This window comes from Caretta caretta, chromosome 1 (genome assembly GCF_965140235.1).
Source record: "Caretta caretta isolate rCarCar2 chromosome 1, rCarCar1.hap1, whole genome shotgun sequence".
NCBI lineage: Eukaryota > Metazoa > Chordata > Testudines > Cheloniidae > Caretta > Caretta caretta.
The window spans coordinates 198,316,516-198,331,726 of NC_134206.1; the positions used below are offsets into that span (position 1 = coordinate 198,316,516).

General features: G+C 42.9%; 1 protein-coding gene across 2 annotated transcripts in view; it reads left to right on the top strand.

Annotated features, from left to right (window-relative positions):
• The first annotated feature begins 6,084 nt into the window (after positions 1-6,084).
• ABI3BP (ABI family member 3 binding protein) overlaps positions 6,085-15,211 on the top strand; it is a 311,874-nt gene continuing 302,747 nt past the window's right edge. Inside the window, exons 1-2 of one of the 2 annotated variants that reach the window (XM_075118479.1) lie at positions 6,085-6,287; positions 6,380-6,451. In XM_075118479.1, coding sequence (XP_074974580.1) covers positions 6,385-6,451 — 67 coding nt within the window. In that variant the 5' untranslated portion in view covers positions 6,085-6,287; positions 6,380-6,384. Of the gene's footprint in view, positions 6,288-6,354; positions 6,452-15,211 lie in introns of those variants that run through there. The other variant, XM_075118481.1, reaches the window with a different exon arrangement.

Below are 15,211 nucleotides of genomic sequence, written 5' to 3' on the forward strand. Positions count from 1 at the left end.
AAAATGATTAAGATAATTGTGTTTTCGGGATTGTTAGTGTCTTTTAAAATTGTCATATTGTCAGCTTCAAGGATCTGCTCTGTAACTCCTGAGGCCTCCATAGTGCTGGTTGCAGGCATTGAGCAAATTCCATGCCCTTTTAATATCAGAGAGAACCACTTCTGGAATTAAGTCTCAGAGGTGAAATCCCTTGCCTGATCTGATGGGTCCGTTTAAAATGTTTTTACCCACCATACTCTGACTCTGTCTGCCCCAGAGACCAGGAACATCCCATCTAGAGATTTGGAGGTCTCAGTCTGTTCCTGACCTGTCATCCATATGTGTGAGTTGGGTAGGCAAGCATGTATTACAGCAACAGAAAAATAGTCAATAAGAAGAGTCACCAACATCACTTTGTAAATGCCATGCCTTCAGACTAGCCTGTTAGGGAGCTAACCCTAAGCTTTTTTCAGAGAGAGATAATAAGCAGACATTATATATTATCTGTCTCTTCAGCAACCCCCAATTGTGGTCTGCAATCATAAATAACATTTTCAAGGATTTGCTGAAGGAGAGCTGGTTCTAAAGTGAACTGAGGTGGAAGTGGCCCTCTTCCATGTCCTGACATCAGCAAGAGTCATTCTGCTGTTGCTCCTCCGAAAAGCATAGATCTGTCCTCCATTAGAATTTGTCTGAGACAAGCAAGTTTGTGTCCCATCCGCTGAAATGGATTTGGTCAACCATTTCTATTTGGATCTCCCTGTGAGACGCTCTTTTAAACATTGGAAAGATCTTCCTTTGAAGCACCAAGAGGACTAGATTGTGATGCCTCTGAAAAGACCAGTTTGCCCAAGAATAAGGTCATGGTATACAAATGTGGGACTGTGGTAAGAAAATATTGATCACCCTTGGCCAGTCCTTGGTATTTGCCTCACCCATGTTGTGATCTGGAAATAAAATGAAATACTGTATCCTTAAGACCATAAAGGTTAACTCAAATGTTCATTCAGCTTCCTTTGTTGCTGCTTAATATCTATGGGGGCCTGATCCTGCAGGCTTCTGAGCACCTCCTGTGATGTGTTGAGCAGTCTCAGCTCCTGCTAACCTTGTAAAACAAAAGATGCTCAGCACTGCATAGAATGAAGTTCATAGTAAGCAAGGCAACAAGGGCACACTGTTGACTCATATCCATCTTCTCGTCCACTGTAATCCCCAGGTCCTTTTCTGCAGAACTGCCACTTAACCAGTCGGTCCACAGCCTGTAGCGGTGCATGGGATGTCCTAAGTGCAGGACTCTGCACTTGTCCTTGTTGAACCGCATCAGATTTCTTTTGGCCCAATCCTCTAATTTGTCTAGGTCACTCTGGACCTTTATCCCTGTCCTCCAGTGTATCTACCTCTCCCCCCAGCTTAGTGTCATCCACAAACTTGCTGAAAGTGCAATCCATCTCATCATCCAGACCATTAATGAAGATGTTGAACAAAACTGGCCTCAGAACTGACCGCTGGGGCACTCCGCTTGATACCAGCTGCCAACTAGACATCGAGCCGTTGATTACTGTCCGTTGAGCCCGACAATCTAGCCAGCTTTCTGTCCACATTATAGTCCATTCATCCAATCCATACTACTTTAATTGCTGGCAAGAATACTGTGGGAGACTGTATCAAAAGCTTTGCTAAAGTCAAGGTATATCATGTCCACAATGTTCCATATTCACAGAGCCAATTATCTCATCATAGAAGGCAATCAGTTGGTCAGGCATAACTTTTCCTTGGTGAATCCATGTTGACTGTTCCTGATCACCTTCCTCTCCTCCAAGTGCTTCAAAATGGATTCCTTGAGGACCTGCGCCATGATTTTTCCAGAGACTGAGGTGAGGCTGACTGGTCTGTAATTCCCTGGATTTTCTTTCTTCCCTTTTTAAAAGCTGGGCACTATATTTGCCTTTTCCCAATCATCTGGGACCTCCACTGATCGCCACAAATTTTCAAAGATAATGGCCAATGGCTCTGCAGTCACATCAGTCAACTCCCTCAGCACCCTCGGATGCATTGCATCGAGCCTCAGGCACTTATGTATATCCAGTTTTTCTAAACAGTCCTTAACCTGTTCTGTTCTTTCACCACTGAGGGCTGCTCACCTCCTCCCCCATACTGTGCTGCCCAGTGCAGCAGTCTGGGAGCTGACCTTGTCTGTGAAGACTGAGGCAAAAAAAGCATGGAATACTTCAGCTTTTTCCACATCATCTGTCACTAGGTTGCCTCCCCATTCAATAAGGGTCTCACACTTTCCCTGACCTTCTCTTCGTTACTAACATACCTGTACAAACCCTTCTTGTTACCCTTCACATCCCTTACTAGCTGCAACTCCAGTTGTGCTTTGGCCTTCCTGATTACACCCCTGCATGCTCGAGCAATATTTTTATACTCCTCCCTAGTCATCTGTCCGAGTTTCCGCTTCTTGTAAACTCACCAAAACTTTTTGTGTTTAAGCTCACCGAAGATTTCTCTGATAAGCCAAGGTGTTCGCCTGCTATTCTTCTTTGAGTGCTTGTTCATATCAATTCCAATCAGGTGTGCGTGCATCGCATGCATGACAGCCGGAAGATTTTCCCCCTAGCAGTATCTGTAGGGTCGGCCTGGGCGCCCCCTGGAGTCGTGCCTTCATGGCTCCCAATATAGGGCTCTGCTGAACCAAGCCCCCCTCAGTTCCTTCTTACCACCTGTGACAGCTAGTTGGAACTCCCCATTGCTCTTGCCTCGACAAGAGTGTGTTAGTAGTTTTTTTTCCTTCAGGGGGTCCCCCCCCCAATGTTTTCCCCCAGCACCAGGTCATGCCTCGGTTTCTGGGCTTTAAACTGTGCTCGGACTGTGGCAGGTTATTGCCGAAAAGTAACCCGCATACTTTGTGCTTGAAGTGTCTCAGCGGGGGGCATCTTAGAGATGGGTGCAAAATCTGTATAAGTTTTCGCCCCAGGACTCTTAAAGACAGGGAGTAGCGCCTCCGAGTGTTGCTTATGGAGGCAGCACTTTGACCTCTTTTAGAGCTGGATGCGATAGATCTGGCTTCGATTGTCCATGCGTGAGCCGGTGCTGAGGAAGGACTCTGCTAGAGACCCTCGGCTCTGCCTACAGGCCCCAGACATGGATTAGGTACCAGTCGTATTCCCACTGTGCCACAAATGAAAAAGGCTGACAGAGAGCGCTCCCCGGCCAGGTCTAAAGACCAGTAAGCCGGTAAGTCCCAGTCGGGCACCCATTCAGTGGGGTTTCCGTCGACGCCTGCTCTGAGACAAATCCAGTTGAGTCTGGACCCGCACTGCTCACCGCGATGAAGACCTACAGCTCCCCTCCATGCCAGAGACATTCTAGGTGGTTGTGGACCTTTTGGAGCTTACAGCGCCATCCTCACCTCCTCGGTGAGAGAGATCGCCAGCACCGGTTCCAGGCCTGGTACATTCCTTGGGCAAACCTGCAATGATATTGGCCATAAGACCACTATCCCCGTCGCATTGGTCTGCAGCACTGGTGGCCTGTGTGGGTGAACTGCTTTGGTCCCCCAGTTGGCACCGCTCTCAAGCACCAAGCGGCTCCGCTCCTCCATGGTCATCACAGTCTGAGACCTCAGAGTCGGAAGCAGAGTCGTTGCCCTCTAGTAGGAGCAGAAGATCCCGTTCCTGCCACGACCAACAACCCTACCCAGCACCCTGGCCAGACCAATGGTAGGCCCTCAGCGGCCCGTCTGGACACCTATCTGGGCCTATCACCAGAGCCAGGGCTCCACAGCAGCATCGGTGGCCTCAGCTTCTTTTGGGCAGCTGCATACGCCCTCCACACTGGGCACCCCTATGGGGACCCACCCGCTGACGTCAACGGTCTCAGCTCCGACAGCAGAGTCGATGATCACAGCACCACTCATGCCACTGGCAACGGTTGCTGCACCACCTTCGGCATCGATACCAGCACAGATCGCGACGCGAACTGCATCCTTTGGGAGCGGTATCTGGATATGAACAGACAAGAACTCTTGAAGAAACGTGACAGCAAAGAAACTGAAGGTAGTTTCTGTCATGTGAATGGAAGGGGGAAGATGAGGAGAAACAGAGAATGAGGGAGCGAATCAGGCATTTTGCTGTGCTTCAGAAGTTCTATATTCAGCACTCCTCCAATTAGCTTTAAAACTGAAGTAGAGTTTAATCAGTTGAAGAGTCTATTCATAAAAATATTTTAAGGTTCTCCAAGATAGTAGAGCATTCTGGCCTGGTGGAGTTGGCTGTGTAGTACAACCCAAATGTAATAGAGCTATGGTTTGGAAGCTAAACTTGGGAAAATCCAGGCTTACATAGTGCACAGCAGAGAATAACTCAGTATGTCCAAGAGTTTGGCTGAACCCTAGTTTGTTCCCAGGGCTCAGACATCAGAACTGGTGTGAAATCTTCCAAATCTGTGCAGCTCTCTAGAAGTTATTACTTCGGCAAGGGATAACATATTTCCAACATATTAGAGAGGGGGTAGCAGGTTGTTCATAGTCTGGGAAGATGGACAAAGCTAGTGACTTAGTGAATCAAAATCTTGAAATGGGTTTCACATTGACTCTTGTTGTAAACTCTCAGATGAGAACTGGGAAATCAAATACTTGTCTAATCATTGTGAGCTAATAAACTTTGTCCAAGTGGCTTTGGCAAAGTTTTTCTTCCTCCTATGTTGTGAAGTGTACTCTGCAATGCTTGCCTGCCTGTTGCCCTCCTCCCCAGAAGTGGTTGCATTTCATTAGAGTAATAAATTTGTTGTTAGTAAATCATTTTGGAATCTAGAGATGAAAGGCCTGTAAATGTAAGGTTTTGTTGTTAATTGCCACAGCTTTCATAAACATTGGATTTTACAATTAAAACCATGATTAAATCTGCTGTTCGTATAGGCCATCTGAAACTTTAGACCTTCATCCCTCTCTCTAACGGCGAGCAGATGGGTGTGCAAGTTTTATGTGTTCTGAAGCACTGACAACTGAGATATTAATGTAGTCACCACTATTAAATCATCAGAATGTGTGTGCTCATTCCTCTGGTGCTGGTGGCCTGTGGATCGGGGACAAATACTCAGATTATTTGGAGAATTATCCCTGGAAAAATATTGCCAATCTTGGCAACTATGAATTTTCTTAATTTGAGATGAAAATGTGTCTTGAGGTACATGGATGAGTTATTTGTTTGTGGAATTAAAGCAGGAAAATGACTTGCACTACTTTTATGCATCTTGTGTGAGACTGTTTTTTTTTCCCTTTTGAAAGTTTAATTAAGCCACACTGCCAGCAAACAGTTTTCACTCTGACTCACAGCCTTAGACTCGGTGTGCGTGGGAGAGGAATACTATGCAAAATGTGGATCGGAGGATAATACATTGTGGAGTTGTATCCCTCCCAATTGGTTTCCTTCCACAGCTGCCACTGAGCAGCCACAGTGAGAACCAGCCAGTGGCAATTTGACTGGCAGAATGATTCCAGCAGAAATGGAAAGGAGACGAGAGCAGAAGATGCTGTTGCTTTCCTACCAAATCTCTACCATCAGCATAGCTGGGTCCTTCCAAGAGTTTTTGGTTCCACCTCCAGCGCCTCCCACCAGAAAGAACGGTTCCCTTGATTTCAGTGGAAGTTTTGCCTGAGTAAGGACTAATTTAAAAATTAAGTAAAGGCTTCAAAATTTGGCCTAGTTATAAGGATTTGGTAATATTTATTTTCAAAATGAGGACCAGATCTTTTTGTGCATGTTTGTCCTACTGATGTACCGCATGAAGAACTACTTACAGTGTCAGCATTTATGATAAACATTCTATCACTTCATTTATATAAAAAAAAGTTATACACACATAGGAACTTCCAAAATATACTTGTACATCTGGCCATACTCCAGACTGCATTCCAGGTCCATCCCACTGTAGCAGTCCCCAGCTTTTACAAATGCTACACGCCCTTGCAAATTCGCACTTTGGGTCATATCTGTATTACTTTGTATTGCTTTCAAGACACTCAGATTCTAAACAGGTTCAAGATAGCCAGGGCTGACTCTATACTATTCACCCTGTCTCACAAAGCAGGAGCCAGTTTTATATGTAAAACTGGAAGCTGTCATCACTGGCTAGTTTACTAGATAAACCAAGGATTGAACAGCCTTGAACACTGAACTAGGCACTGCTTTCTAGAGATAATGCCCTCCAGCTTGTGAGTGAAATACAATGGCAGATAGCATGGAGAAGCTTGCTTTAGTCTTTGTCACGCTGTTCCAGTCCTTTGGAAGAATGGAGTCTGTAGACCTGTTAGTCTCACATGATTTATGAATATTAAATTCACTTCAAAAATTATGAGAAGCATTGCCTTTCCCAAATATAAATTTTATCTTTTTTACAGTAGACATGACCTTCAAAGAAATCGCACCAAATATTTCAAGATTCTTGGATGAAAGGTGCTTCAAAGTACAAGGTATGTATTATTTATTATTATTTAATTACTAGATGATCTAGATTCACTGTACATCTAATATTAAACAAGATCCCTTTGCCCTGCAGATAACATCACGTTTTGCCCTGAGTGTACAGATTCTGGAGCTTTTGTGCAAAACTATTTGACAAGGCCAGTTTTAGTGCAAAAATTGGGGTATTGGGATATTTTATTTTAAAAAGTTACTTTTGCACTTGTGTAATTTTTGTGTAATCCCTGTTTTGTTTTGCTTCAGGCAAACTATGTATGAACTGTTACTTTAAGCATATGTATAGTGTAACACATTTTGTGTTGTCTCTTGAGTAATGAGAGGATGGTAATGAAAACTGAAAGACCTGAACGGTTACAATCAAAAACATTTTTATTCCATCTGCTACATACTTTGGAGATAGTGTAACTTTTGGGTTTGGGGCAAAAACTTATTCCCATTCAAGCGAAGGGGGCACTTTATATTGTGTTCCAATTGCTTACATTCTGTATGCAGTAGTGACTGGTGTCCCTGCTTCAAAATTATTTATAGCATTTTGAATCACATAAAGCCCACTGATCTTGATTCTACCCCAGTGCAGCCTGTTAAGCTGAAAAGTCTGTGGAAGATATTTTATAGGCCAAGGTGACTCATAATGGGAGGACAATGTGAATGATTTATTTCTCTCTTGTCCCTGCACACATTCATCATATCTCTGCATCATGGCCAAGGAAATAAATTTCTTTACGGAAGAATGTTAGTTAGGCCAAGAGTCACATCTTCACAAAGAATAAGCACCCTTAATAAAACCAAAAAAACCTGGTTGTCTTTCCCCATCTGACTGTGAGAGCTCCTCACTGCACTTGATAAATGTTAACTATGTTTTATTTTTAGTTTTACTCCAGCCTTTCTCTCAGTGCTGCCCCAGCTGAATGTCAGAACCTTTGAGTGGGGGGAGGGGGGAGAGAATGTATGTGGCTTAACTCTGCACCTGCTATCCATAGAGTGTGCCAGATTTAGTGCTCACTTATATTTCATGCAGTACCACTGACTTCAATGAGGCATCATGAAATGTGTCAGCTTTGAATTTTACTGTAAGGTTTCTTCATTGAAAGATGCTGCACTTACATCTCTGGAGACTCAGCTTTTCTGTTTATCCAGAGAATATGCACAGCACAGGCCAGCAGCTATGCAAATTTCTGTATGTGCCCCAGCAACATACCTCATTCTGACACACAGGCTCCCATCTATGAAGGAGAGAGGAGTTCAACCTCCATCCTCTTCTTAGGTCCTGTCCTTGATGACTGTGCTGGAGACTGTATATTGAAACAAAACAAACAAAAGTTGCAGTTAATGGTAGTTGTGTTTGGTTTTTATTGTGTGGATGTTTGCCCACTGGAAATGGGACTTCAGATGCTTTCCAAATAGGTCGCTGAACAGTCATCAGAGGTTTCAGAGGAACAGCCGTGTTAGTCTGTATTCGCAAAAAGAAAAGGAGTACTTGTGGCACCTTAGAGACTAACCAATTTATTTGAGCATGAGCTTTCGTGAGCCACAGCTCACTTCATCAGAGGGTAACAGTCTTTGGTCACTACTGACTTGAGTTGCAGTCCTACTTGGTGACCTTGAAGTGAACAGTTCCATTCCATTACTAGACTTCTGACTCAACTGGTTTTTTGCCCTTCCCATTTGTCTCCTAAACCTTTCCTGAAAGAGCTATACTATATTGATAAGGGTGGGTATATGAGGCTCAACAGGTGTTAAAATATCTATAAAACCCTTGTATACTGTTGCAACATTGAACACCTAAGTGTGGGTTGTGTTTTTGCATTAAATTCGATGTTACACATCACGTATTTTTAATCTGAGAGTGGCCAAAGTGGACGTTTTGGAAAAAATTTAATTTCTGAATTGCAGAATGCTCAAAACAAAATGGAAACCAAATGCGTATGTAAAATTGGGGGCGGGGAGGGGGGAATTTGGTTATTTGGTGTATATGTGTATATGTACGTTTGTGCAATAGCTAGTGAAACCGCAGTCAATGGCATTAACAATTTTCCTTTCTGCAATTCTAGGAAGGTGAACAGATTTTATCTGGCTAACAGTGCTATATAATCTTGATCACGCACAATTTTTTGGAAGATTCTCTAGGTGACAGAAGAATCCCCAATGACTAAAAAAATATCTTGAGGATGCTCTCTAGTGTCAATCTAGTGTAGAAAGCTAAATTTAGTTAGGGAAAACTTGGCTTTCTGATGGTAATTAGGAAATATAATCAAAAGTCAAATGACAATAGGGTTACAAAAAAGGCACAGAAAATTTTATTATAGATCACTGTTGATAAAAGAATAAGAAAGTAAAAGTTGTGATATTGAATGAGATGGGTCAGAGGGATTAAGCTGTACACAATTTTTGGCTAAGAACTATTTGGGACTGTGGTAGAAACCAGTGATTGGGAAGTGGTGAGAAAGAGAAGCAAAGGGGGCCATTCCCTGCATAATAAGTAGATCTTTTGAATCTAATTGAAGGAAAGTTTGACTATATTGCTTTGATGTTGGTTATATGGTATGACATGATATGTGTGACAGAAAGTTGCACAGAAATCTATCACTTGATAAATATCAGAATTATCAGTCATTAGTGGTCCATCATTGATGTCTCTCCGCAGCTATGTGTTGCTGCTGCTGTAAACTAAAGACAGACATCCCTTTTCCTTTGCAACATAAAACCCCACCATCATTACCTGCTGTGTTGCATCCTACCACCAAACATAAAGCAGAAGTTTTTTATCCTGTCTTTGTGTGTGGTAATAAACTCCAGACTTCAGATCTGAAGTTACATCTGTAGCATCCACACTTTCCACCCTATGTGCCTTGCTCCTACCCATTCCTCAACACAATATAGGCACTCACTGAGCCAAATTTGCAAGAAGTCAGTAAGCATTTTGATGGAAATCGTTTTGTAGAGGGTGTATGTTTGGAAGGAGTGCTGCAGTGCAGACCTTGGGGGATCAGAGCAGGAGTCACTCCTATCATTCTCCTCCAACTAATTATCTGAAATACTGACAGTCCAGGCTGTTAAGAGGGAGGAAACCAGCCTTCATCCTAGGCTCTGATCTCTTCAATAACAATATTCAGGACTTGCACAGTGCTACACAGGTTCAAGGGGGAAAGATCCCTTACTAGGTTGACCCTTAAGAATTGAATGAAATGTGGTTTGCCTGTTACTGCCATGATTCAGCAAGGAGGAGCCTGCAGAGACTGAACCCTCCAACTAAATATGCAGTGTTCTGGGAACCTCTGAAATAATCTCTGAACTCACACCAGTGCAATCCAATGCTGCTGTCCCAGGAATTGGCATGAGCATACTGCTAATTGGTGCATTTAGATGGAACTAAAGGAAACGTTTCACTCAGCATGTAGTCAGCCTGTGGGATTCACTGCAGCAGGAGGTCATGGAATACAGTGCTGGATGCGGATGAATAACTTTAGAGCAATAACAAGATTGTTAGGTATATATGCCAAGATAGGGGCAATCATGTCTAAAGTTTCAGAACATAAGATGATGACCACAGGGACCAAGGAGTACATACGAAACGCTGCCATCTATCTGCCCCACAGCAAAATATTGTCTGTGTGTACTATGGATACCACTTAAGCATGGCATAACAGAATTACAAAGGGTATGCATATCTCTTAAGCCAAAAAAACCAAACAAACCACATAGTATGTCTAAAAAACAGGGCCAAACGAGCATCCTTCAGAAAATGGAAATCCAGCCCTCTGAGGCCAATAGAAAGGAGCATAAACTATGGCAGGTTACATGTAAGGTGGAAATTAGGAGTGCTAAGAAGGAATTTGAAGAGCAAATAGCCAAAGATGCAAAAGCAAATAATCAGTTCTATCAGAAACAGGAAGCCTGTGAGAGACTTAGTAGGTCTACTGGATACAGTGGAGTCTAGGAACAATTAAGGAGGGTTAGAACTCTTGAAGGTATGTCTACATGGCAGTTACATGCCCAGGGCTGGCCTGTGCCAGCTGACTCTGGCGCGCCAGGCTCGGGTGAAGGGGCTATTTAATTGTGGTCTAGATGTTTGGGCTCAGGCTGGAGCCCAGGCTTTGGGATCCTGTGGGGGGGGGTCCCCTTGGAATTAATCCAAGAATTCTCAAGGCTCTTAAAAATAAAGAGTAGAATTTTCAAAAGCACTCAGTCCCATTGACTTTTGGTGTCTCCATTCCTTGGCACAGCATTCTGGAACTTAGGCTTGTAAGTCATTTAGATATTTGGGAAATTCTAACCACACTGGCTAATGTGCTAACAAAAGTATGCACGCTATCATTCAAATCAGAGGATAATACTGGTTTGACTTACCTTTTAAAAAGGTGCTAGGGTTGATCCTAGAAATTACAGACCAGAAAGTCTATCTTTGCTCTCAAGGCAAAAAATGAAATGCTGATAGATTTTGGATGCCAGCAGTAATAATGGGACTTCTTTTCCTCCTTTCCTTTGTTTTGGCCATTCCCCAATTACACTTCCCTTCTAGTATGCCAACTCTTCTGTATTTTTCACTCTTATCCACTCTTTCTCCATTTCATTCTGTTTCTGACTCCCACCACTGACCTTGAGGGTCTGGAATTCAGTTTGGGAGCAAGACAATGGAATTGCCATTTTCCACTGTTTGTATGACACAGTAGGCACATCCTACCCTATGTGTGTCCAAAGAGCCTGTCATAAATATAAAGGGAAGGGTAACCACCTTTCTGTATACAGTGCTATAAAATCCCTCTTGGCCAGAGGCAACATCCTGTTACCAGTAAGAAGCTCAGCTAACCTGGCTGGGACTTGACCCAAAGGACCAATAAGGGGACAAGATACTTTCAAATCTTGGGGGGTGGGGGCCCGAAGGTGTGCTCTTTGTGCTCTTTGTTTTACGTGGTGGTTCTCTCTTGGGACTGAGAGAGGCCAGACAGAAATCCATCTTCTCTAACCCATCCTGATCCAAGTCTCCAATATTGCAACCAGTATAGGTAAGCCAGGCAAGGCGGATTAGTTTATCTTTTGTTTTATGTGAATTTTCCCTGTGTTAAGAGGGAGGTTTATTCCTGTTTTCTGTAACTTTAAGGTTTTGCCCAGAGGGGGATCCTCTGTGTTTTGAATCTGAATACCCTGTAAAATATTTTCCATCCTGATTTTACACAGATGATTTTTACCTTTTTTTTTTTTTTTTTTTTTAATAAAATCCTTCTTTTAAGAACCTGACTGATTTTTTCCATTGTTCCAAGATCCAGGGGTTTGGGTCTTTGATGATTTTGTAACAAATTGGTTAGGATATTATTCTCAAGCCTCCCCAGGAAAGGAGGTGTGTAAGGCATGGGGGGATATTTTTTGGGGAAGACGTCTCTAAGTGGTCTCTTTCCCTGTTCTTTGTTTAAAACGCTTGGTGGTGGCAGCATACTGTTCAAGGACAAGGCAAAGTTTGTACCTGGGGGAAGTTTTTAACCTAAGCTGGTAAGAATAAGCTTAGGGGATCTTTCATGCGGGTCCCCACATCTGTACCCTAGAGTTCAGAGTGGGGAAGGAACCCTGACAGAGCTGATTATCGTACAACATTGTTAAAAGCAGACCTTTACATCCTTCATATTATAATAGGGCAGATATACACACACAGAAATAAGTGGAAGTGAGGGGAAGATGAGAATAAGGAAGTGCTCACAGAAGGAGTGAATTAAGTGGGTTGTTTTTTTTTAAAGCACTACATCTGAGTCAATATTTTTGGCATCTCTCTTTTCCTGAAGGCTTTCAGAAGATCCTGTGACAGATTTACAAGAAAGATAAGGAGTCCAATAACTGAGTCACCCACAAAAGAACCATGATTATAATTAACATTTATGTAGTGCATTTTGTCTCAGAAGTTCCCAAGGCTCTGAACAAACAATAGACACAGCATCACTGAAGTGCAGCCATCTCGGAGGTTGGGGGACACACAGCATTCTTAATAACAGTGAAGGGAAGAAAATTTGAGGCAAAGAAATGGGAAGAAAGAAAGTGTCAAGAAATTGTCAACATTCACACAGAGAAGACAGGATCTCAGTTTTTATGCATCCATTTACAATCCCCCTTCCTGCCTCAAACATTATGGAACATACAGAACTATTCCCTTCATCTAACTCAGAACAATGAAGAGCTGAGGCAGCTCCTAGAATTTGGTTTGCTGGACTATCGAGAGATGATGGATGAATTAGTTTAGATAATATGAGAACTATCTTGAACTTTAGCCCAAATCTCAGTTTATATTTGAAAAAAGTGTAATTCCTCCCCAGAACCCCCATTTTCACAGCACTTACTGGTTTGAAAAATGTCAGCATGAGAGAGAGAATGAGTCTTTACTAGAGATACTTTGTTCTGCACCCAAATTAGGCACTAATGAGGTAAGCAGGTGAATTTTTAAGTACTTAGCTATTATTCAGGTAACATGGTCTCAGGGTTAGGACAGAGGAGTGGGGGTCAGGAGATCTTAATTTGACACACTGCATGACTTTGACCTGTCTGTGACTTTCCTCATCTGAAATACTTATTCTGCCTTGGTAATGCACTTTCTAGACCTTCGTTTAATGCCATCACAGTGCAAAACTATTATTATCTAAACCTTCCAAGGTTAACTTCTTGCTTCTGATACAGTAGTAGGAGTTTACAGATGGATAACATGAAGTTTGTGGAGATGAGGGAAAATCTAAGGCAATTTGGTTTGGATAATGTTGCACCAGAATGGTTAAAAAGTCCAGTTCTTCTGTTTCTGTGAATTGAATCATATGCTGATTTTCCTGAAGTACATAACCATATAGGGTACATGTTGTTTGCAGAACATAGAGCTGCATAAAGAAAAGGAGTACTTGTGGCACCTTAGAGACTAACCAATTTATTTGAGCATAAGCTTTCGTGAGCTACAGCTCACTTCATCGGATGCATACTGTGGAAAGTACAGAAGATCTTTTTATACACACAAACCATGAAAAAATGGGTGTTTATCACGACAAAAGGTGTTCTCTCCCCCCACCCCGCTCTCCTGCTGGTAATAGCTTATCTAAAGTGATCACTCTCCTTACAATGTGTATGATAATCAAGGTGGGCCATTTCCAGCACAAATCCAGGGTTTAACAAGAACGTCGGGGGGCGGGGGGGAGGGAGGAGAAAACAAGGGGAAATAGGTTACTTTGCATAATGACTCAGTCACTCCCAGTCTCTATTCAAGCCTAAGTTAATTGTATCCAATTTGCAAATGAATTCCAATTCAACAGTCTCTCGCTGGAGTCTGGTTTTGAAGTTTTTCTGTTGTAATATCGCAACTTTCATGTCTGTAATCGCGTGACCAGAGAGATTGAAGTGTTCTCCGACTGGTTTATGAATGTTATCATTCTTGACATCTGATTTATGTCCATTTATTCTTTTACATAGAGACTGTCCAGTTTGACCAATGTACATGGCAGAGGGGCATTGCTGGCACATGATGGCATATATCACATTGGTAGATGTGCAGGTGAACGAGCCTCTGATAGTGTGGCTGATGTTATTAGGCCCTGTGATGGTGTCCCCTGAATAGATATGTGTGCACAGTTGGCAACGGGCTTTGTTGCAAGGATAGGTTCCTGGGTTAACGGTTCTGTTGTGTGGTATGTGGTTGCTGGTGAGTATTTGCTTCAGGTTGGGGGGCTGTCTGTAGGCAAGGACTGACCTGTCTCCCAAGATTTGTGAGAGTGTTGAGTCATCCTTCAGGATAGGTTATAGATCCTTAATAATGCGTTGGAGGGGTTTTAGTTGGGGGCTGAAGGTGACGGCTAGTGGCGTTCTGTTATTTTCTTTGTTAGGCCTGTCCCGTAGTAGGTGACTTCTGGGAACTCTTCCGGCTCTATCAATCTGTTTCTTCACTTCCGCAGGTGGGTATTGTAGTTGTAAGAATGCTTGATAGAGATCTTGTAGGTGTTTGTCTCTGTCTGAGGGGTTGGAGCAAATGTGGTTGTATCGCAATTCTTGGCTGTAGACAATGGATCGTGTGGTGTGGTCAGGGTGAAAGCTGGAGGCATGTAGGTAGGAATAGCGGTCAGTAGGTTTCCGGTATAGGGTGGTGTCAGGAACAGTATCCCCGATAATGTCATGGCAAACCTGGTGGCTGAACTTTGTGACTTTGTCCTTACCCATAACTATTTTACATTTGGGGACAATGTATACCTTCAAATCAGCGGCACTGCTATGGGTACCTGCATGGCCCCACAGTATGCCAACATTTTTATGGCTGACTTAGAACAACGCTTCCTCAGCTCTGTCCCCTAACACCCCTACTCTACTTGCGCTATATTGATGACATCTTCATCATCGGGACCCATGGAAAAGAAGCCCTTGAGGAATTCCACCCTGATTTCAACAATTTCCAACCCACCATCAACCTCAGCCTGGTCCAGTCCACACAAGAGATCCACTTCCTGGACACTACAGTGCTAATAAACGATGGTCACATAAACACCACCCTATACTGGAAACCTACTGACCGCTATTCCTACCTACATGCCAAATGACAAATGACAGCAGAATCTGGCCCAAAATCATGCTAAGTTGGACAAGATCTTAGAGTCAGAAAAATGTTGAGATTAATAAGGTAAAATAATGTTCTGGGTAATGTAAAAATTTAATTTTACATTTGCAGTTCAACTTCTTCGGACAAAGCTGTGTAATAGTATGTCTCACTGTCTGGTTTTCCAGGGCAGTTTTAATGGAATTTTGAC